General features: G+C 37.6%; 1 protein-coding gene across 1 annotated transcript; it reads right to left on the bottom strand.

Moving 5' to 3' along the window:
- Positions 1-13655: 13655 nt before the first annotated feature.
- LOC127814094 (AT-hook motif nuclear-localized protein 24-like) lies at positions 13656-15115 on the bottom strand. Its single transcript, XM_052355358.1, has 2 exons — positions 14354-15115; positions 13656-14272 (listed from the first exon to the last, which is right to left on the bottom strand). The coding sequence occupies exons 1-2, from the start codon at positions 14844-14846 to the stop codon at positions 13920-13922; spliced, it is 846 nt and encodes a 281-aa protein (XP_052211318.1). The 5' UTR covers positions 14847-15115; the 3' UTR covers positions 13656-13919.
- Positions 15116-24499: the final 9384 nt, after the last annotated feature.

The following is a 24499-nucleotide window of genomic DNA, read 5'->3' as shown; positions in this document are numbered from 1 at the left end:
CCTCTAAGATTTGAAGATATTGTCCTTAGTGATTGTAGCATTGAGCAGAGATCTTTTGTCCATCCCTAGGAGTTCTTTGTCCTACTATTCTCTTGTATCATTTACCTAATAATAATAATAATAATAATAAAAAAGAAGCCCTTGGTTGATAGAAATTACTTTTGAGGGCTAGATATTTGTTTCACCACTACTTTTTCAAGAGCTTTAAATAGAGAGAGAGAGAGAGAGAGAGAGAGAGAGAGAGAGAGAGAATATAGGTAAGTTAATGAGAATGGATTTGACAAGTGCTAATCTACTGCCCAAAGAGAGAAATTTCCCTTTCTACTTTGCAAGTTTGATTTTGATTTTATTCATCATTGGTCTCTATGATGAAAGGTATGATAAGAATCTCTTAGGGTTATAACTTCTTGGAGAAGTTAAGGGATGTAAAAGAGAATGAGAATACTTTACATTCTAACAAGTTTGCTGCCTTATGCATCGAGTCTCCATAAACATTTATGCTAAATTATGTAACTTTTGCAGAAGTTGATTTATAATCTCTAAATTAGCTTAAAGAACCTCAAAATCCTTTTAATACTAACCAACACATCCATACTAGCTAGCTTTCCAGAAGTTGATTGTGTCATTTGCAAAATCAATTGATAAATGTTCATTTGAATTTCAATTCATTTACACGTGGGTTTCATGTTGCATTTGGTTTATTAATATGTAAATTAACTGGTTAAATGTGGGTCGTTGATCATCATCTAAAACCCTCAATCAAGTGGCTGCCATCAAAAGCCCCTTTATATATAAGGCTTCTTTGGCATTCCAATCATCACTTTTAGCAAACGAACAGAAGGAAAACAAACACAAGAGAGAATAGAAGCAAAACACGTGAGACATAGAGCGAGAAAGAGATGTTGTAGCGGTGCAATCAAGAAGAAGAACTCGACAATCAAAACGAAGAAGAACACAACAATTCCGATTTCTACTCTCTGTAAGTGTGAATCACTTGTTTGTTTGTTATTTCTTTGTTTGAGGGAGAGATTAGTGAGATTGAGTGTTGGGTTGCTCGGGTATTTTGGAGCGTTGTACTATGTTGCGTTTATTCCTGTTTTGTTTTCTGATTTGCGAGTGGCTGTAAGAGTTTTTGCTAGAGTTATTGTGTATCTATGTAAATCCATTATCTATTATTAATGGATTGACTAGGGTGAAACCCTGCCGTGAGTAGGATCGTTTTGATTCGAACACGTAAACACGGTATTCATTGTTTCTATGTGCGTTGTGTGTCTATTTTCGTTTCTTTGATTATGTTTAGGTATTCTTGGATTTTGGTACTGTCGTGGTTTGATTGTGTATTTTATTTCACAGATCTTAACAACAAAAGATAAACAAAGTTACAGAAAATTCTAACTTTATGACAAGGCTATGGTACAACATGGAAGTCAACACAATGGCAGCTCCTTGTTGTAGGGAGGGAATAATACATACTTTAATTAGCTTAGAAGCTTAGGAAGCAAAGAGATTCAATAGTATCCCAACAAGAAAATTCTACAAAATCCTATCACCATTCCATTGGTAATCTAGGTAATCCTAGGGGATCATGGACAAAAGTCCCAAGGAGTGGGTTATATAAAATTGCTAAAAAGCCCTAAAAGAAGGATAGAATTGACCAACAAGGGTTGTTGCACTCTCAAAAGGAGGCCATGGTGACTACAATAGTAACTAAATTGATAAGCCTTGCAACAGTAAAAATGGAAAATGAATAGGAGAGAGAGATTATACTTGTTAGGCTCATATAGCCAATAATCTCATTGAGCTCAATCATGGATAAAAGTCCAAAGGAAGGGTTATATAAATTAGCTAAAGAGTCCCCAAAAGAGGGATGGAATTGACCAACAAAGGTAGTTGTAAACTCTCAAAAAGAGGCCATAGCTACTATAAGAGTGACTAAATTAATAAACCTTGGAACCACACGTACAAATGGAAAATGAACAGTAGAAAGAGTTATACCTGTTAGGCTCGTATAAATAGCTAGTAATTTCATTAAGCCTCACTTTGATCCTAGAGGATCACAGACAAAAGCCCAAATGAGAGGGTTATACAAAATAGCTAAAAAGTCCCAAAATAAGGATAAAACTAACTAGCAAGGTGGTTGCACTCTAGAAAAAGGCTATGCTACTACAAGAGTAACTAAATTGATGAACATTGGAACCACACAAATAGAAAATGAACGAGAGAGAGAGAGAGAGAGATTATATATACTGTTATGCTCATATAGCTAGTAATCACGATCATTAAGCCTCACCATTGACTTTGTTGGGGTTGTAATACAGTCTTGATATAGGATTGATAAACGAAGAGCCTTTAACTTGATCCTCGAGTCCCATAGCTTATTGATTAGATTTGGAAAAAGGCGAAGAAAGTAAAACAGTAAAATAAGTAATAATATATTCGATTTTGATCAAAGGAACAAGATTAAAGGTTTGGATTCAACCTAGGAGATTTTTGGGTTGGGATTTAGGAGATTCAATTTGAGTGGTGATGGGAATGAGTGCCAAAAATGGAATGGTGCCGAATTTATCAACAAAAAAGAGTTTGGTCAAGAAGATCAGTACACAACCAATCAATTGAATCGTATAATATACGATAATGCAAGAATCAAGTTGGTGAAGAATAAAGTATAAGTGACGCTAATAAGAGAGAAATAGAGAACAAGGTGTAGGGAAAAGTTTTCAAACAACACCCCTGCTCTTCTCCCTACACTCTGCTCAAAATATGAGAACTCAAAACCTTTTATTCATATATTAAACCGTAGGGAAATAGGCCCTATATATAGGCAATGAAAACAAAATACAAGGCATTCTACTTTATGACATTTAATAGAGAAATAAAGTTCCAAAATTACTCCACATTCAAAACCCAAGGGTCCTTATTTATTCCATCAGTTTAGAAGCTCAATAGTCTCACATGTACTCCACCAAATTTGACGATTTTTCTTTGACTAGCTAGTTCCAACACGCCCCCTCAAATCAAAACGTCCTCATGCCGAGCATGTCTCTTAGTCTGCTGAAAGATTCAATTGACAATGGCTTCGTAAAAATATCAGCTTCTTGCTCCATGGTATGGCAGTACTTCAGCTCCACGGTCTTTTGCTTTACATGGTCCCTGAGAAAGTGAAACCGAGTATAGATGTGTTTGCTCTTTCCATGTTGCACAGGATTCTTCGCGAGCTTTATAGATAACTTGTTATCCATGTATATCACTGTAGACTCCTTTTGTGGATGATTCAATTCCTTCAAAAAATTTCTCAGCCATATCGCTTCAAAAACAATGAATGAGACTGCTATGTACTCTGTCTCGCATGAAGATAAAGCAACAATTCCTTGTTTCTTGGATGTCCAAGAAAACGTTGTAGACCCAAGATAGAAGACATAGCCAGTAGTGCTTTTCCTCTCATCTAGGTCACCTCCCCAATCACTATCCGAATATCCTACTAACTGTGCATCTTCACCATAAGTATAAAAAATACCAAATTTGAGTGTGCCTTTAATATATCTTAGGATCCTTTTTGCAGCTAACCAATGAGACTTCTTAGGTGTCTCCATGTGTATTGACTCACAAGGCCAACTCTGTAATACCCGGGAAATTTTTGAGGTTATAAATGGTATTTTATGAAGGGTATAAATGGAATTTTCGAAAGAAATAGGCTATAAGGTACACTGACACAGTCTTAAGCTACCGAATCGACTGGATGGAGTACCCCGAACCCTAGATGATTAAGTAAAATGTAATGGTATTGACGAGTAATATGAGTCATGATTTTAGGCATAAAAAGAAATTGGATCAGGAACATTTTTCGTTACAGCTATGGATCAGGCTTAGAAAACTGAATCGACGTAGGAAACTTTCAAAAAGTTAATGGAGTGTTTTGAGGACCTAGATTTTATATATGAAGCAACCCTTGAGCGATTTCGGGTTGAAACGAATGGATTTAGAGTCAAAATGATCAATCGGGCCAAAGTGTAATTTATTAATCTTCCCGAGGGAGGTCAAAAGGATAGTTTTTTAGAAATTTCGAGGGTGAATCGAAGAGTACAAAACTCGTGGGCCTTAGTGGTATGGTTAGAAAAATCAGGGGTTCTATGGAAAGGGGTCAAAATGGCATTTGAAGAAACTAGAAGGCTGAAGTTCAATAAAACAAATCTAGGTGTGAAACTTGCAAGGAAAACGGCCGCCGTATGTAGCCGACATTTCCGGTGTTGGGATGGCCAAGGGAAGGCTAGGGAAGGTCGTATCTGGTGTTAGGATGCTTGGGGGTCAAGCCTTGGCCATTGATTGGTAGAGATATGGTTGGCTTTTGGCTATAAAAGGGGGTCGACAGTTTCGGATTTTTGGCAATAAATTGGCTGTGATTTTGGGTATTTTTGAGAGAGTTGATAAGGGGCTATTGATCCTTACGTCAAGGGGAAGAGTTCTGGAGCATTTGGAGGATTTTTATCATGGTTTGAAGCTGTTTTGAGCTTCGCCGAAAAAAGTGAGGTGGATGCCTAGGGCCGACCTGTAACCGGCCGTTTGGAGCTCTTTCCGGTGACATTTTGGTCATCCAAATATGCCACTGAGATTGACTTAGCAAGGGCTTTAAGGGGGTGGAATCAGATCGGCCATTGGAGTAGTCGCCGGTAGCCGGATTTGAGGAAGAAGAATGGCATGTGACCTGCACGCGCCATCTTTCACGCGCAGACATGCGCTGGGCACATGGGCCAAGGGTATTTTTGGAATTTTGTTTCAATATTTTTCTTAAATTATTTTAGGATTTATCATGTTGAAAAATTTGAGAAAAAGTTTGAAGAGATAATTATTTTTGAATTATCGAGGTGAAAACTAGGAGAAAAATAGAGGAAATTAAGAAAAATTAAGGAAAATGGATTTTTGATGCTCATTTAATTAAATATGATGTTTAGGGAGTATCGTGGTTAGAGGTTGAGTATAAATACGAATGTTTGAGGTGTGGCACCCAAATCGAGGTCGTGCACGAGGATCGAGGCATTTCGAATACGTTCGAGATGAGTGTTCTACCTAGAAACTTGGTTTTAACTCGTGAGTGGTTCTTCCCTAAAGCTTGATTTACTGTGGGTGCTTCTACCCTAAAAACTTGTGTTTGTGTTACTTAAATGTGTTGTGTTTTCATGCAAAATGATTTTGTTACATGCGAACGGTAATTGGTGACGGTTAGTTTCATGAGGGAGGTCCGTCCCTAAACATTTTGTACTTGTGAATTGCATTTTATAAAATGTTGTTTATATGATGCATTGAGTTGTGATATGTGGCATTGTCATGTGTTTTGTGTTGTTCATATGGAATGTCAGCCTGGAATATTGTCTGGATAGTGTAGCCGTAATTCCCCAAGGGTGTTACTGAAATAATATATGGGGGTATCTTATGCTAGTATGCATGTCGGGATAGCCGCCTTAGTTTCCGTGCCGGGCCGTCTGGTTAGGGAAGTTGCACTAGGATGACTAGGTGGTCCATATGGGATTTGAATTGGGATTAGGTAGTGGTTCCTGGATGCTTTTGAGTGGGAACGTAATTCCTGATGTAAATGTGGTGAGTCGGGTTCCTGCGTTGATGTGACCTTCCTAGGTCGGGAGTGGTAATGATTGTTTTAGACATGTTGGGGAGATGCGTTGACCTTGTCCCTCTTAAACTAGAACCGTGTCGTGTCGACGTGTCGGTGTGGTGGTGTGGCCTTTAGAGAGATTGCTCTTTCCCTGTGGTAGCATTAAGCACTGTGTGGGATTCTCTTGGGCCAGGGCTTGCTGGGTTATGTTGGTTTGTTTCATGTCTTGCATCCATTCATGAAAATGTGTTTTTGAACTCTCACTTAGATGATTCATCATCTAATATGGATTTTGTCCCTAGAACATTCAAACGTTCCAGGTGAAGACAACGGTGCTAAGGGAAAAGGAATTGCCGAGGAGTGACAGCAAATAGTGGATAGTTTATAATATGTCATTTTCAATTATGTTTTTTATTTTGATGACGTCATGTAAAACATTGGATCAGTTTTATATTATGAATAAAGTGGTTTCGGTTATGTTTTATTGAGGTTTTGATCTAGCTTCCGAATTTGAGATGATTTACCTATCTTAGTTTATTAATGTTTCTAAGTTAATATACTGAGAAGGTGTAATGGGATCTTCGAGAATCGATTTTTGTGTTGAGTTTTCATTGGAAGGAAATATATATCCTTGAAATCTTACATTACCTGGTGGTGCACTAGAGATCCTTTCTGGACTGTAGAAGGTGTAGTAGGTTGAAGAGATGGTGGTGCACCTGGTGGTTCAACATTTGGTGAGAGTTCTTTTAGTTCCTCTATACCGGGTTGTACGTTGGGTGTCTCTTCAACGCTCCAGCTCCACACTTCTTCTTCATTGAACACAACATCTCTGCTTACCACTACTTTCTTTGTTAAAGGGTTGTAGAGCTTATATGCCTTCGACTCCTCGCTGTGTTCTATAAAAATACATTTCTCACCATATTCATCAAGCTTCTTCCTTTTGACCTCGGGAACTTGGGCATATGTGATACACCCAAAAATTCGTAGGTGTGCCACACTAGGCTTGTAGTCGCTCCATGCTTCTTGAGGTGTCATATTCTTGACACTTTTCGTTGGGCATCTATCGAGCAAGTATGTAGAGCACGCTACAACTTTTGCCCAAAATTAATTTGGCCGTCTTTTCTCCTTCAACATGGTTCTTGTCATATTCAAAATAGTGTGATTCTTTCTTTCTACAATCCTGTTCTACTATGGTGTATAAGCAATCATGAACTGATGCTTTATTCCTTGCTCCCTGCAATACTCCTAAAATGATTTTGAGGTGTACTCACCACCTCGGTCAAATCGGAGAGTTACAATTTTGTGGCCATTCTGCGTTTCAACAAATGCTTTAAAATTATTGAATGTAATTAAAGCAACAGATTTTTCTTTAAGAAAGTAAACCCAAATCTTTCTACTGAAATCATCGATAAAGGTAATAAATTATCTACTACCTCTAAGTGAAATGGGCTCCAACGGACCACAAATGTTTGTGTGAACAAGTTGTAGCGATGCCATTGCTCTCCAAGATTTTCCACTAACAAAAGGAAGTCTTGGTTGCTTTCCAAGTATACATCCTTCACAAATGTGGTTTAGTGGCTTGATCATCGATAAACCATTTACCATGCGAGCTACAGATAGTAGCTTTAACCCATTGAAATGTAGATGGCCGAAACGAAAATGCCACTTCCAAGTATCATTTTGCACGAGTCCTTGGAGGCACTTCTCGAATTGTGTGTTAAGGTGTAAGGGGAACATGCGATTGCTGGTCATTTGAACATGAGCCACAAGCCTTCTAGAAGCATATCTCAAAATAAGAGAGTTGCTCTCCATATGTGTATTATATACCCCTTTTCAAGTAGTTGCCCAATGCTAAGGATGTTACTTTTCATGTTAGGCACATAAATAAACATTAGAAATATATTCTTTCTTACCATTCTTCTGATAGATCTTGATCTTGATCTTCCTTTTGCCTTCAACAAGGAGTTTAGTAGAATCTCCCAAGCTCACATTTCCATGCACTCTTTCTGTGAGTTCCATGAACAAATCTTTCTTCCCACACATGTGATTACTCGCACCCAAGTCAAGATACCAAGCTTCATGCTGTGCTCCTGACTTATCATGAGTGAGAAGAAGGATAGTATCATTACCATCATCATTTGTTGTTTTTGCAACATTGGCTTGTTCGTCAGCTCTGTGCCAACAATCTGAAGCATAATGCCAGAATTTTCTACAGTTGTAGCACTAGATGTTTTTGGTGTTACCTCTTCCAGGAGTAAATTTTCCACGTCCTTGTCTTCGTCCTCGTCCATGTCCATTAGAACTTTAACGCTCTTCTTGACATTATCAATTTTGTTGATGTGTCCATCGCCCCGTCTCTACCACGACCGTGGTTAAAACTTGGGTTACATTGATCATTTAGAGTCAAATTTGACTCTAGCGCTTGTTCCAAAATAGTGGAGTTAGCATTCTTCTGCATTCGTTGCTCATGTACTTGAAGAGAACCCATCAATTCCTCAACCGTCAGCGTCTTCAAGTCCTTAAACTCTTCGATCGTTACGACCACATGCTCGAATTTAGGTGAGAGTGATCGAAGTACCTTTTCAATAACACAGATGTCATCAATCTTCTCACCATTTCTCTTCAAGCCATTCATAATCACTAGCAGCCGTGAGAAATAATCGGACACTTTTTCACCTTCTTTCATGTGAAGGGCCTCAAACTCGCCTCGTAAATGTTGGAGGTAGATCCGTTTCACCCGATCGACTCCTTGGAATATGGTAGCAAGGATGTCCCATGCTTGCTTGTTGTTTGGTGCTTCGGCAACCTTCTCGAAGGTAGACTCGTCCAACCCTTGATAAAGTAAGAACAAAGCCTTTTCATCATTCTTTCTTTGCTCCTTAAGAGTCTTATTCTCATCGGCAGTGTATAAAACTTCTTCTTGCAGAGTGGGTTCCTTATACCCATCAGTAATAAGCTCCCACAAATCCTGAGACCCAAACAAAGCTTTTATTTGGATAGACCAGCTCTCATGGTTATCTTTTGATAACTTCATTAGTTGCTGTTGGAATAGCGTGTTGGCCATTTTTGAAAGAAAAGTTAGAATAAGACGTGGATGGGACAACCAGGCTCTGATACCACAGTACAGGGAAAAGTTTTCAAACTACACCCCTACTCTTCTCTCTACACTCTGCTCAAAATATGAGAACTCAACAACTTTTATTCATATATTACACCGTAGGGAAATAGGCCCTATATATAGGCAAGGAAAACAAAATACAAGGCATTCTACTTTATGACATTTAACAGAGAAATAAAGTTTCAAAAATTACTCCACATTCTCAATAGCCTCACATGTACTCCACCAGATTTGACGGTTTTGCTTTGACCACTTCCAACACAAGGGCGAGAGAGAGGCAAAGGGGAAGAACTTCAAGTCTACGAGAGCAGAGAGGCAAGGGGAGAGAAGGGAGTGGGAAAGACCAGAGCTGGGTCTTCATCTCAAGCAACTGGAATAGGGGGAAGAACGACCAACTGATGAGTGAAGAACAGGATCGACGACAATGGAGAAGCAGCCAGAGAGAGGAAATACCATTGTGAGATGGCTAGTGGCGGTGGACTATGGGCGGAGGCTCAACCCTAGGTTTCTACAGTGTGCAACCTTTAATATTTATCGAGAATTTGAGATTTTGAGCCTGCATAATGGCATTCCTCCATCTCTATATTCCTCTCCACAAGATCTATACGAATAGTCGCCTTCTTCCATGGAACAATTCTTCTCTAAACACAGCATGGACACCTTTATGGCATCCTTTAAAATCTCCCAACGAATTGCTTCTTCTTGTACTGCAACTGCCTTTCCCATTTCTTTTCTAAAATTAATCTATATGTTTGAGGTTCATCAAACTAGCTCCTATTTATAGATCTCAAAAGGAGTACTGTCCTCGTCATTTCCCTTGTAATATTATTAATTACGATTATATCTGTCAACCATATCAAATAATGGAGGATATTTCTAGGTAATTGCGAATATACCATTAATTCAAAAAAGAAATAATAATAAGCATATGTTACAGAATGAAACTCTATAGCATCAATAATATCAGGCCAAATTGGAGGTACTCCAAGACTTAAAAATGGTGAACAAAATTAAGTCAAGTTTCTGGTGGAGCATGCATATCCTTAATTAAATGTTGAATGCAGGAATTTCTACAATTTAGTATGAACTGAAAAAGTAGCAGAACAGAAGTATTAATCGAACTATAATCCGGCAAACAATCAGCAAAGGAGGCAACGCATATTGGAGTCAAACGTATTGAGTTCTAAAGAGTGGGAAAGAAAGGGAACAAGATTAATTGAGAAAGTTGACACTGAAAATTCCTAAGGAGAAATGAACTCAATGAATAACACAGATGGAGCCCATGAACCTAGAAAGAGAAGTGGGTCTCCATTGGAGAGAGAGAGAGAGAGAGAGAGAGACAGAGATCGGACGCCGGGGGACTAATTATACAGTTGGCTTGGGAAAACCTGTAGAAGAAAAGGGAACTAAGGCGATTAAAAGAGACAAAAAAAATAAACAGATAAGTTAAATGTGGACGCATCTTGGATCGGGCCAGAACGGATAAGATATACAGGGCATGCAGCCTCGTATGCTTCCATGTGGTGGTGCTGCAAGAAAAAGCAAGCACCAAGTACAAAGAATCTGAGCTGGGTTTTAATTGCTAGCTAGAACATTGAACTCTTCCCCCCCCCCCCCCCCCCCCCCCCCCCCGGCGCCGCCGGAAATCCCCATTTCCTAGACGAGAATCCTAGTCCAAAGGCAATATTCAGAGAGAGAGAGAGAGAGAGATGAAGGCCACTTAATTTCTCCTAGAAGGACACTTTTTAATGCAAGTGTCGGGTCTGCCTCGTGATGAAGCAAATTAATTTGTTCAGAGCAGTGCACGTGTGAACCAGTTTCTGTCCAAAGATTTCTGATCATATCATATCATTATCATCATCATCGATCTTCATCCTAGCCTGGCTACTCTGCAGTGAACTGTCAAAATCCCAAAACTCGGCCCTCACTCCTCTGAATTCTAAAGTAAAGCCCATACCTCTCCTTTCCTTTGCTTCCTTCTCGTAAATCGTTTGCCAACCCATCCATCCCATTCCATAGAAACCCTCAATGGCGGCTTTTAATAGCTAAATACATATTTTAATCTATATATTTATACATTTTTTATTAAAATATTAAAAAATTTTACTATTTCAACTACACTTGAATTATATAATTTCTAATCAATTACATACCTTGACAAATTTAATGAAAATAATAGATTAAGTATAATTTAGAAATGGAATTAAAATAATAAAAAGTTTAAAAATATAATTAATTTGAAATTATATAGTTGAAGAGTAATTAAAAGAACAAAAAATAAATAAATATTTAAATAAAAAAAGTAATGCTATTTATTTAGACTTGACACATTTTCATTGAAAATTTATGTATCTGCAACTTTTCATTTTCCAATGAAAATATACTAACTAGATAAATAACATTACTTAATAAAAAAAATATACAAGTAGAAATGTTAAAATATGTATTTTGTCGGTTTTAATGCTCCAATTCTCACTTCCACCTTCAAAACGATACTAGCTAACCACAATTATTATATATTCTCCTTAGCCCTCACCCCACCTATAACCCCAGGGCCAGCTCGAGGGTTAGTAAGGCCCTAGGCGATATGAAAGGGGTGGGGAGAGAGAGATAGAATCGGAAACAACATAGATTATATGCTAATCACCGTGTATAGAGATAATCCAAAATCTAAAAGTAGATCAACCCAGAAAGATCGAGATAATTCACATGCATGATATGGGCGGGTAGAAGAAATAATGGATCTCAGCCATTTCTGTTAAATTCAAGAAAATGAAAACTTTTGGATGTGATATTTTGAAATTCATGAGCCAAAGCTAAGATCGAACCCATTGGAAACGAAATTCTAGATGGGAAATGCAAATTGCAGGTAGAAACAACCAATTTCAAATCAGAGAATAAAATCGAACAACTAAAAATAAAACTAACAAATCTCTTGAAGATCGAACTGACAAGGAAAAAAGAGAAAACCAACAAATCTCTACATGGAATGCGAATTAGTCAAGGCGCATATCAAATTCCAAGTTCTCTCTGCCCTATCAATTCCTTGACAGGTACCGTTGGACACAAAAAAATTTGCAAATTCATCAAATTGCGAGACTGAAACAAAGAAACTCAGTAATCTCACCTCCGATCCTTTAAAAAATTCACCAAAATGTTCGTCTAAAGACCAAGAACTTCTAACTTTCAGGCAAAATAGAAGATGATCAGAGAATTGGAGGAACGAATCTCAAAAGAGACATAATTTGCAAGGATCAGAATCCACATTGCAACGTCTCTTATCTGGAATTCGATTTAACCTATTATTTTCTCTCTTTCTCTCTCTTCACCACCGGGAAACAATTACAAATGGAAATTTGGGTGGGCTCTTCAGGAAACAATTACAAATGGAAATTTGGGTGGGCTCTTCAGGAAACAATTACAAATGGAAATTTGGGTGGGCTCTTTCTTCTCTCCTAATCTCTCGCGGATGGCCAAAACCCCTCTGAAAACCACCCAAGCCCTTGGCTTAAACCTCTGCTCTTCTGAGTGGTCGGCGATCGTTGCAATTTTTTAGGGCCTCTTTCTTTGGGGCTCTAGGCATAGGTCTTAGTAACTTATGTTTTAACTTGGCCATGATGAACTCCGCAACAAACGAATCATGAATTCCCTTCTTGGGACTTGAAGCAACAGATCATAAGTTCATGACTACACACACACACACACACGAGAGAGAGAGAGAGAGAGATGACTAATTAGCTTTGTTCTCGCAGATCTGGCTGCTTAATTAGGAAAATGCTACTTGTACAGAAAGGTGTTACAGATTGCTTTACAGGGATATTAAAATTACCAATTTGTCCATATGAAAAATTACCCAAATGCCCCAATCCCAAAAGACCCAGCCCCATTCTCTTTCTCCCTTTGTCTCTCTGGCTCTCCCTCTTGCAGAGACCAACAGCCCCAACCCTCCGGCTGCACCACCACCGTCCCTATCTCGCTGGTGTGCTCTAGACCGCCGATGTTCTTCCTTGCTGCCGGCCATCTCTCGGATGCGCGACCGATTCTCTCTCTCCCTCTCGCAGACACTGTTAAAACTCTCTTTTTCTCCCTCTCACAGTTTGTCTTCTCAATCACTTGCTGGAGGTCATATTAAATTTTGTCTTCATTTTATTAACTATTTCTATTTGTTGTATTAAATATGAAAAAATCTGAGCTTCTCTATTACTTGATAAAAATTATTTGTCAATAGTGATAGGAAGAGGGAGAAATTATTGATTGATCACTCTGATTTGGTACATCCTGCACAATTGAATGCAAAAGCCCATCCAAATCATTGTCTATCAAAACTCTCTACTTCTAGTTTTAGGCCTCTTGTTCTCCATTTTTATTCTCCTTGTTCAACAGAAAGTAAACTCTAAACACTAAGAGGCCCAATTCAAAAACTTCCCAACTTAGATCTAAAAGATTCTTGCATATCTATCGCCAACAACATTCCAACTTAGATCTGGACTAAAACAAGGGAATCACAAAAGACGATTCATACTTCCTGGATTTGTATTTTTCATTATGCTATGAATCTTGAATTAAAAGAAAAACTGCACAAAGAAATGCTTGGAGGCAGTGGCTATGGCGATATCGGGAGAATGGTGGCACTACGACTCGCTATCAGGGAAGGGGTTACGGAGGAAGTAGCTTCTCCTGCTTTCTCAATCGTCGATGGAGAGTGGTGGCTTCGCTGGTAGTCAGTTGGTCGCTGGTGGTCTCTGTCGATTGAGAGAAATGGTTTTGGAAAAGGATTTTGTCTCGTCTCTCTCCCTCTCACTTTATTTAGATGGGCGAGATATCACCATAACATATCCTTCCATCACTTGTAAAGTAATCTGTAACACTCTATCTGTACGAATAGCGGGACTCGCTTAATTATGATGATGTTCTTCCTTCTTCAATATCTCATGTGCAACAAATTGACACTATTGATCTCTTAGAAATTGAAAACCAGCAAGAAATAATGAAGAATTTACAAATTAATTGAAGTTCTTCAAAATCCATATCATCTAATCATCAAACTCCAAGCCAAAAGTAAATTCAAAATTCAATGAGAAAAGAAAATAAAAGATATGTAAGGAAAAGAAAGAAACCTGGAAATAATATTGCTCACATCCCAAATTCCTCTACCTAAAACCACGTCTAAGATTTGTCACAATACGCATCAATTTGCTGTTAGAATGGTGGACGCCCTGTGGCCCAATACGCTTCCGGCGGCATTTGAATGGAGTTGAGAAGATTGGGCGGAACGCCATGGAAGAGCGATTGGTCTTCTCCAAGTAGTTGCTGCTGCTGCTGCCCAGAACCAGCTCCGATAGAATCTCCTTGCAATGGAAGAGAAGACTCTTCTTCTTCAAGCGGAAGCCTCTCGTATGCCGCATTACTAAACGAAGCCGCCATTATCACTACGGGACCCGACGCCAGCAGCGCGCCGACCACACTGCCGCCTACCACCTGCCCTTGTCCCCCGGCTAGGTATATCGTCAGGCCCGTCGCGGCCGGTGGCGCCGGCGGTGGTAGAAATGACCCTACAACAAGCACATTAAATCTTTATCCCACTTCTCAAGGCCAGCTGCATAAATTCTATAGATTCATTCATTTTCACAAACCTGATAGCGATAAAATCTCGAACCTTCCATGTAAAGTGACAATTGCACCCGGCGAGGCCGGCTGCCGGAGGGTGACGTTGGTGACGTTGCCGTTTCCGCTCAAAATGCAGACCCCTCTCTGGCGCCGCCGCGCGAAGGTGGCGACGCTCTCGGCTATGTCGCTGCCGTCGGCCACCTCCATGACGTGGGTTCGCAGCGCGTTGGCGCTGTCGCGGGTGATGATGATCGGCGGCTTGGGCTTGTTCTTGGATCCAGCGGGCCTTCCTCTCGGCCGTCTCGAAATCTCTCCGTCGCCGCCGGTTCCTCCTGATCCTTCCTTCCCGTCGCTGATCTCTTCCCGGTCTCGCTTCTGTCCCATGTTTAAGCCACTGGTGCCGCTTTGTTCATCTTCCGATTTGGGTTGCGGTTGTTGGTGATGGTGGTGAAATTGATGCTGCAGATTGAAGTCTCTTGTATGGAAAGGAGGCGGAAGAGAGTGTGGGTGTCCATCCATTATTGCTAATTTCCTCAAAAAAACCGAAACCTCGCTTCTTCTTCACATACACAGAATCCCAGCAGTAGTAGTAGTTCAAACGGAAACACAGGTAAAGGTAATAATGATTGAAAAAGCTAAGATTAGTGGAAGGCAAGAAAGAAAGTAGAACTATAAATGGGACGACATTGACTCTCTCTCTCTCTCTCTCTCTCTCTCTCTCTCTCTCCTAGTCTGTTATTGCTTGCTTTCTTTTGCCTTGTTTAATGAACGAAGCAGCCGGTACCAATAAGCCAACCTAGAAAGCAGAAAGGGGAATGGACTTTGGGTGACACTGTTGAAGATTAAATTTGTAAAATACGGACGGAAGAAATAGGAGTAGAGGCGGTGGAAGAGGCATAGAAATCAATCGAATTGAAGGAGGTTAATTAAATATTAAAATATTTTTATTTTTTTAATTAAATTTGGCATATAAATAGGCCATGTATCTCAACCAATTATATATTCAAAATCAGAGCATTCTTTTTTTATTTTCAATTCTAATTTTCCACACACACACAATGTGGTTAAAATTTAGGAAGAAGAGGGGTTTATCTTCCAACATTGTAGTATCAGAGCCAGCGAAGTGTAGAGTGACGTCAAAAGGAGAAGAACCCATCTAGATTTCCTATTGCTACATCAATCGATGAAACAAGAAGCGTCGGAAGCTAAACAGACAAGGAGATCAGAGTCGACGTTGTGGCATCGTGTTGAATTGTTACAGATCAGAGACAATTGAATCGATGTTGAATCGTCGCAGATCGAAAGCTACCCCTTGTGTGCTAGCCACCATCATTGATGTTTAAGCCTGTGTGGCAATTTGTTGTCACGTCAGATTTTGAAAAAGGAGAAAAAGTAAGAAGAAAAATTTTGTGACCATTGCCATTAAGGAATTAAAAAACTTAAGAGGAGATGATTGTGGAGCAGTTGATGGGCTCATTTCAAGCATACGAGGAAAGGCTCAAGGGTGATGAAAAGCCCCTCGGAGAAGTTTTGCAAACCAAACTCTCATTCGAAGAAATATGAGGTGACTCAAGACAAGAGGCTATGGCTTGAAAGGAAGAAGTGATAGATTTTAGCCTAGGGAGACTAACAAAAATAATTATGGGGAAGGATCATCTAGTCAAAGAGGATATGGTCATAGTTGTGGCTGAGCACGAGACCGTGGACGCTAGTCAAATTGGAGGTATGATAAATTTGGTATACAATGTTATAATTGCAATAAGTTTGGTCATTATGCCTCAAAATGTTACTCTAAAAAGAAATATGAGAAAGTCAATTATGCTAGCGACGAAGAAAAGCAAGATGATGAAATCCTACTAATGGCCTATAGTGGTATGAACACTAGTAGTTCAAATATTTAACATTTAAACATGGGTGTATCCAACCATATATATGTGTGAGAGAAAGGAGTTTTTTGCATAGCTCAATGAAGAATGTAGTGGAATTATCACGTTTGGTGATTTGTCACAAATGCCAATCAAGGGAAAAGGCAAGATGCTATTCCAATTAAAGACTCGTGATTGATTCTATATTGACGATATGTACTATGTACCAAAGATGAAAAACAATATTATTAGCTTGGTTATGACTTCCAAATGAAAGGGACTACACTCTCTATGCATGATAAGAACCATGTCTTGGTTGCTATAGTAAAGATGGCCAAGAATTGAATGTTCCCACTCCATTTGAATGTGAGTCATTCAAAATGCCTCAAGACCCTCATGGAAGAAGAGCTGTCCTATGGCATAAAAGTTATGAGCATTTAAATTTTGAAGCGTTAAGAGTATTGGGAGAGAAAATTAAACATGGTATATGGCCTACCCAAGGTAAATTACCTCAATAAGATCTGTGAAGTTTGTATCGTAGGCAAGTAATACATAAAGCCTTTTACAGGTTGGATACAAAAAAATTAATTGCAACGATTTTTCAAAATCGTCGCAAAATTCATTAAAAACTTAATTTTATGACGGTTTTAAAAAAACTGCTGCTAAATTCAAAAAATAAATAATTAATTAAAAAATAATATTGAATTTTGCAGTGATTTTGGAAAAATCGTCGCCAAATTCAAATAAAATTAAATAATTAAATAAAAATTAAATTAATATTTACAACAGTTTTGAAAAATTGCCATAAAATATATTTTTTAATCAATTTAGCAGCGATTTACCATCATTAAATTTAAAAAATAATTAAATAATTAAATTAATATTTGTGACGATTTTGAAAAATCGCCACAAAAGATAATTTTTTAATCAATTTAGCAGCGATTTCTATAAATCGTCACTAAATAGTTCAATCGAATTTGAAGCCTATTGCAAGGAGCACAACATAGTTCACCAATACACTATGCCCTATACCCTTTTAATAAATCGATGTCTTAGAAAGGAAAAACATGACCATTATCAACATGTTTATGTCCATGTTAGAAAGGCATGACGTCCTAAAGGAGTTTTGGGGAGATGTAGTCATTTGTGTAGTATACCTGTTAAATAGGTTTTTGACAAAGAGAATTAGAGACATGACACTAGAAGAAGCATGGAGTTCAAAGAAGCCCAGAGCTAACCATCTTAAAATATTTGGCAATGTTTCATATGCCAAAGCACTCGAGGAGAAGAGGACAAAGTTGGACGAAAAAAAGCTAAAAATGCATCTTATTAGGATATGTAGATAATACAAGTGGTTACAAGTGTTATGACCCTGTCACCAAAAAGGATATATGGTCCTGAGATGTTGAGTTTGATGAACAACAGACATGGGATTGGAAGGATAAGAAGAAGAAACAAGTCATAGTGGAAGAACAAGTAAAAGAAGGGCCGCCAACTCAAGACCATAGTCATATGGAAGTTGGTGAATCAAGTATAGTCCAACTGCATGGAATGGTCCAGCCGCACACAAGACAAAGAGTTTGCAAGACATCTACACCATTACTCCTAAGGTTGAGGTAGATAATGAGTTTGGCATGTTCTTATTTGTAGGGTATAACCCCTTAACCTTTGAGAAGGCATACCAAAAGAAGAAATGGAGGAAAGTCATGGAGGAAGAAAATGCAGTTGGTCCACAAGAATAAGACATGGGAGTTTGCTATATTGCTCAAGGGACATAAAGCCATTAATGTTAAATGGGTATATAAAACCAAAAGGAATGCACAAGGAGAGATAGAGAAACATAAGGCGAGATTAGTGGTCAAATGCTACAAACAGAAGTATGGAGTATACTATGATGAGATATTTGCTCCTATAACACACTTTGATACAATCGAACTAACAATCTCTATAGTAGTTGAAAGGAAGTGAAAGATATTTCAGATAGACGTCAATTCAGAGTTTTTGAATGGATATTTGGAGGAAGAAGTATACATCATGAAACCACCCAGATTCAGTTAAAGAGGTTAAAAAGATAAGGTGTGTTGATTAAAGAAAGTGTTGTACAAGTTGAAACAAGCGCCATGAGCATGGAATGCCAAAATAGATGCCTATAATTACTAAAATTGTTTTTGCACGATGTCCATATAAGCATGCTCTATATATGAAAAGGAGATGTGATGTTTGTCTGCCTTTATGTTGATATCTTGATATTTGCTGGTAGTAACTTCTCCATGATTAAAGATTTTAAGAAGTTAATGGAAAAAGAGTTCGAGATAACTGACTTAGGACTTATGGCTTACTTTTTGGGGATAGAAGTTAAGTAAGATACTAATGGAGTGTTTATCTCATAAGCTAAATATGTGTAAGAGATTATAAAGAAATTTTCTATGGAAATCGTCAATCAATTGATACTTCTATTGATTGTGGCATTAGATTAACAAAGGAAGGAGATTGTAAAAACTTAGAGTCTACATACTACTAAAGTTTGATTGAAAGTTCGAGGTACCTTACATGCACAAGGCCAAATATTTTGTTTGGAGTTGGACTAACGAGTTGAGCATGGAAGCACCAAGGAGCTCACACTTAATGGCTACGAAGAGCCGAGAGGATACTGCGCTACATCAAAGGTATAATTCAATATGGATTTTGTTATTCCTCATAGAGCTTGGATCTTGTTGGATATGGTAATAGTGATTGAGCTAGAAGTCAAGATGATCAAAAGAGCACTAGAGGGTATGTATTCTACCTTGGAGATTCTATTATCACATGGTCTAAATTAAGAAGCAATCAATTGTGGCCTTGTCTACTTGTCAAGTTGAGTACGTTGCAGCTGCATCATGTGCATACCATGCATCATGGTTAAGAAGATTGCTTTAGGAGTTACAGTTGGAATAGAATAGTCCAACTAAGATGTACGTTGATAACAAGTCAGCTATTGCTCTAGTTGTTATAATTGTGACCTGAAATTCAAATTTGATTGTGATTGGTACTTCAAATTTGATTGTGACTGAGACATTAAATTTCACTATGGTTGGAACTTCATCTACAAGTGAAGATTTATCTTTGTTGTGGCTCATCTTTTGATTAGAATATGGATTTGTTTAAATTTATTTTTGTATACATTTATAGATGAGTGGTAAATTTATAAATATGTTTCCAATACCTTGGAATTATTAGTAACTATATCACTATTGTAGTACCAATGCTATCAAAGTGATATTTTTGTTCTTTCTGCCTGTGGTATCCCGATTTGGGTTTTCTTTGTTAAAATTATGTGTTCATTTATGTGTTTGATAGTTTTATTGTGATTTTTTTTTTTATCCAAAATCCTAACAAACTAGTATCAGAGCTGTTAGATCAAACCATCAGCTTTTGGCAGATCTTCGCCTTTAGACCTGAAACCCTTCATCTTTTTCGTCACATAGGGTTTTGTTTCCTACTACCGCTACCGCCATTAGTCATTTGGATTCCATAACCGATGATTGTTTGTCTTTTTGCTTTTCATCAATTGTCTATCTTTTTGGTTGCCATTTTCCTTCTTTGATCGCTAACACTCCTGTCCATTCGCCTTCGCCTTCTCTAACAGTCACGTACTATTGTCACTGACGAGTTTTTATAGTCGTCAACCTTTTGAGCTTTGCCTACCCGAATCTAGTAAATCCCAAACTAGATTCACCCATATCTGATCCATTCAAACTAGATTCGACCCGCTAATTTGTTCAACCCATATCCAATAGATCTAGATCTGTCTTGCTCAGACTTGTGGTCGAGATCCACTATCCTAGTTTGTTTTGTGTTGGGTTTTCTTTATATTGATCTTTTGATACTGTTTGGGGTTATTTGATCTTGACAATGACAACTTTGAAATATGGTATTCTATTGTTGGATTGGAATATTAGATTTTTAGGTGAAGATACAAGTAATTTTTGCACAGATGGGTTTAGATGAAGTGAATACTCTTAATTTAAATAAGTATAAGTACATTGATGAAGGTGGAGTCATTAAGGTCAGTAAAGATTTGCTGAGGTAGATTTTGTTGCCTATACTTTGAATGTGGTTGATGATATTGACTATAATGAGTGTTGTGTGGATTTGGTTGGTATTTATCACGAAGATTAATTCTTCATGATTTTGATAGAAAAAAAGAATTATGAATAATTTCATATTTAAATTTCGTGTCAAGGTGAAGTTTGTTATAATTGTAATCTGAAATTCAAATTTGACTGTGATTGGGACGTCAAATTTGATTGTGATTCGAATTTCACTTACAAGTGAACGTTTATCTTCTTCGTGGCTTATCTTCTAACTAGAATATGGATGTGTTCAAATCATTTTTTTGTATATATATATATATATAAATGAGTGGTAGATTTATAAATAAGTTTCTAATACCTTGGAATTATTGGCAACTACATCACTATTGTAATACTAATATTATCATAGTGATATTTTTTTTTTTTCGTGATTTTTTCGAGTTGGGTTTTCCACATTAAAATTATGTGTTCATTTGTGTATTTGATTGTGGTTTTTTTCAATCCAAAATCCTAACCTTATCTAAAAATCCAATTCATCATGAAAGATCAAAACATATTGATACTTGGTTTCATTTTATTCGAGAACAGATCAAGGCTAATGAGATTGGGCTGGTACATGTGAGGACAATTGAGAAAGTTGCAAATATATTCACTAAGTCATTGAAGATTGAAGTTTTTTTGGCATCTTCGTAGTAAGCTTGGGATAACGATGGTACAAGTTTAAGAGGGAAAGAATATTGAAGATTAAACTTGTAAAAGACGAAAGAAGTAGAAGAAAAATCAGTCACATTAAATGAGGCTAATTAAATAACAAAACATTTCCTTTAAGTTTTCTTATTAAATCTGGCCTATAAATAGGTTGTGTATCTTAGTCAATTATATATTCAGTAACAGAACATTTTTTTTTTTTCATTTTCAAGTCTGTTTATCCACACACACCACACAATGTGGTTGAATTTAGGAAGAAGAGGGGGTTACCTTCCAACATCACCCACCAAATTCTCAACTAATGAATAGACCATCATCTCTGCCATGGTTCCCTTCCTCCTAATTATATTCTTATTACTAGATCAAGTTGATCTAAAGTTTTCATTTTTCTTCGTACCACTAAGGTTTCAGAGAGCGATGAATGACATGTAGGGATGCGTGTTGGTTTTCTTCCTCTTTTCAAGTTAAGATGGGTTAGGGTTATGGTTTTATCGAGAAAACGTATATGAGTGATGGGTTTTATTTTAGCGAGGTCAGATAAGATAAGATTGTGATATGAAATAGTTCATTATTTGTTAATAAAAGTGTCTAAGTTTTAAAAATAAAATATATTTTAACAAAGTATTTGTGTTTTTAATTCATTGTATTTTACTTTGTAGCTTTGTATATTAGCTTTTTAGTTGTTGTTAGTTTATAGTTTTTTTTTTTTGTTATTTCAGTTGTTGTTGCTGAAAAATGGCATTTTTGTAATATTAATGTATTAGTTTTTAGAGCTACTATTTAAAGGTTGAGATCTCAATAATGGAAAGATCAATGAGGCTATTATCCCTTTGTTCCTCTCTTCTGCTTTGTTGTGGTATCTGAGAGTTCAAAACCCTAGGCTCGCGATTTCGTCTCCGTTGATCTCCGACAAGCCTTAGGTACCCGTCATTTCTTCGATTAACGTTGTGCATCATAGTTTCGATCTCGTGAATCTCCGTCGTTCAAATTTTCTTTTTTTTTGTGACTGCGATCTCTTTTGATCAAAGATCTACAAAGTGATCTCTCTCTCCGGCAATCTCTTGCTATTGATTTCTCCTTTACCTTCCTTTCCAGAAATATCTTCTTCTTCAATGAGCAACTCTTCCATTGATGATATCTCGAGCCCCTACTATTTACACCACTCCGACAATCCTGGATTATTGTTAGTGTCGCAACCTTTGATTGGAGACAACTACTCGTCTTGGAGTCGTGCCATGCTCATCACACTCTCGATAAAGAACAAATTAGGGTATGTAAATAGATTAATTTTTCGGCCATTAAGTGATGATCCACTTCTTAGATCTTGGATCCAAAACAATAATATCGTGATTTCATGGATATTGAATTCTGTCTCTAAAGAAATCTCAACAAGTGTTATTTTTTTTTATTCTGCTTGTGACATTTGGAATGACCTTAAAGAAAGATATCAACAAGCTAATGATCCTCAAATATTCCAACTTAGGAGATAATTGATGAACTTACAATAAGGACAATTATTGATAAGTATCTATTTTGCCAAATTAAAGGTCATTTGGGATGAACTTAACAGTTATAGGCCAACTTGTTCATGTGGAAAATGTACGTGTGGTGGTTTGAAGTCCTTAGTTGAATACTATCACACCGAGTATTTCATGTCTTTTCTCATTGGTTTAAATGATACATATTCTCAAGTTAGAGGATAATTATTGTTGATGGATCCTATCCCACTTACCAATGAGGTTTTTTCCCTAATTACACAATAGGAGAACCAAAGGAACATAAATAATGCGTTTGGTAATTCTGATCCTATTACACTTTTGGTCAAGAATGACACACATAGGCCAAGTTAAGGTAAAACTCAAAAGAGGGAGAGGTTTTTTTGTACTCATTATAGGTTTAGTGGACATACCATAGATAAGTGCTATAAATTCCATGGATATCCTCTAGGGTATAAGCCTAGACAAAGGGGAAATAATTTTGGACAAATGGCTGTTAATAATCATACTAAAATTCTGTTGTGAGTCAAGTGTCAGGATCTATCTCTAGCTTCTCTCAAACTCAGGAAGTAGAAGGATTTATACAATCCCTTAGTCCACTGTAATATCAGAGTCTTTTGAGCATGTTAAGCTCTCACTTCTCGGTTACCAAGCAGAAAAATGCTGAATCCACTCCTCCTGATGCCCCTTCTTCTTCTAGTCAGGATTTATGTTATGTTTGTCCCTTGGCTAAACAAAGAAGATTGTCTTTTATGTCTCATAATCATCTATCACATAATGCTTTTGATTTGATTACTTGTGACACTTGGGGTCTTTATCATGTGCCTACCAATGATAGATATAAGTATTTCTTGACTTTGGTTGATGACTGCACGAGATACACTTGGGTTTTCCTTATGAGACATAAATCAGAGGCTAAGGACATTATCACTAAGTTCTTTTCTTTGGTTGAGACTCAATTCAATACGGTCATTAAAAGGTTTAGGTCAGACAATGCCCCTGAACTTAACAATTTGCTAATTATTTTTCCTCTAAAGGAGTTATACACTAGTTTTCATGTGTTGAGAGGCTTAAACAAAACTTAGTGGTTGAAAGTAAACATCAACATCTCTTAAATGTGGCACGAGCACTCTTTTTCCAGTCTAGGGTTCCCATTCAGTTCTGGGTGATTGCATTCTTATTGTCACTTTCTTGATAAACAAAACCCATTTTCCTCTCTTGCATTCCAAAACACCTTATCAACTATTATATCAGCCACCAGCTGATTATGCTTCTCTTCGAGTGTTTGGTAGCCTTTGTTTTGCCTCCACATTGCATTCTCATAGGTTAAAATTTCATCCTAGGGCCACTACTTGCATTTTTCTTAGTTATCCTCCAAAGGTTAAAGGTTACAAACTTTATGATCTTCATGCCAAATCCATCTTAATTTCCTAGGATGTGCAATTTCAAGAGCGCATTTTACCTTTTCATTCTGTCACTCCTCTTGATGAAGTGGTTGACCCCTTTCCTGATTTGGTGCTCCCAATTCCAGTTACTAACTTGCCTTCTTCTCATGCTCAATTGCCCATTGTTTCTTCATATTTCCCTACAATTGATCCTTCTTCCCCTATTGCTAGCCCTACTTCTTTGCCTAATCCTACTCCTGTCATTCCTATTTGCAGGTCTACTAGGGCAGTTAGACCTCCTACATACCTTTAGGATTTTCATTGCAACCTTCTCTCTCACAGACACTTCTTTCAACCAACAGTCCTTATCCTTTATCTTAATATCTTTCTTATTATAATTTTTCTCCTTCAAGTATCAACTGATTTTGAGCTTTAATTCTATCATCAAGCTATTCACCGTGCCTAGTGGAAATATGCCATAAAAGCTGAGTTAGATGCTATGCATCTCAACCATACTTGGACAGTCACTTCTTTGCCACTCACAAGCATGCCATTGGCTGTAAATGGGTTTATAAAATAAAATACAAGTCTGATAGGTCATAGAGATACACTAGGCTCACTTGGTTCCGAAAAGATACACCTAAC

Source organism: Diospyros lotus, chromosome 12 (assembly GCF_014633365.1).
Source record: "Diospyros lotus cultivar Yz01 chromosome 12, ASM1463336v1, whole genome shotgun sequence".
In the NCBI taxonomy this organism is placed as follows: domain Eukaryota; kingdom Viridiplantae; phylum Streptophyta; class Magnoliopsida; order Ericales; family Ebenaceae; genus Diospyros; species Diospyros lotus.
The sequence above is the reverse complement of the archived record's forward strand: the minus strand, read 5'-3'. Positions and strand labels throughout refer to the sequence as shown.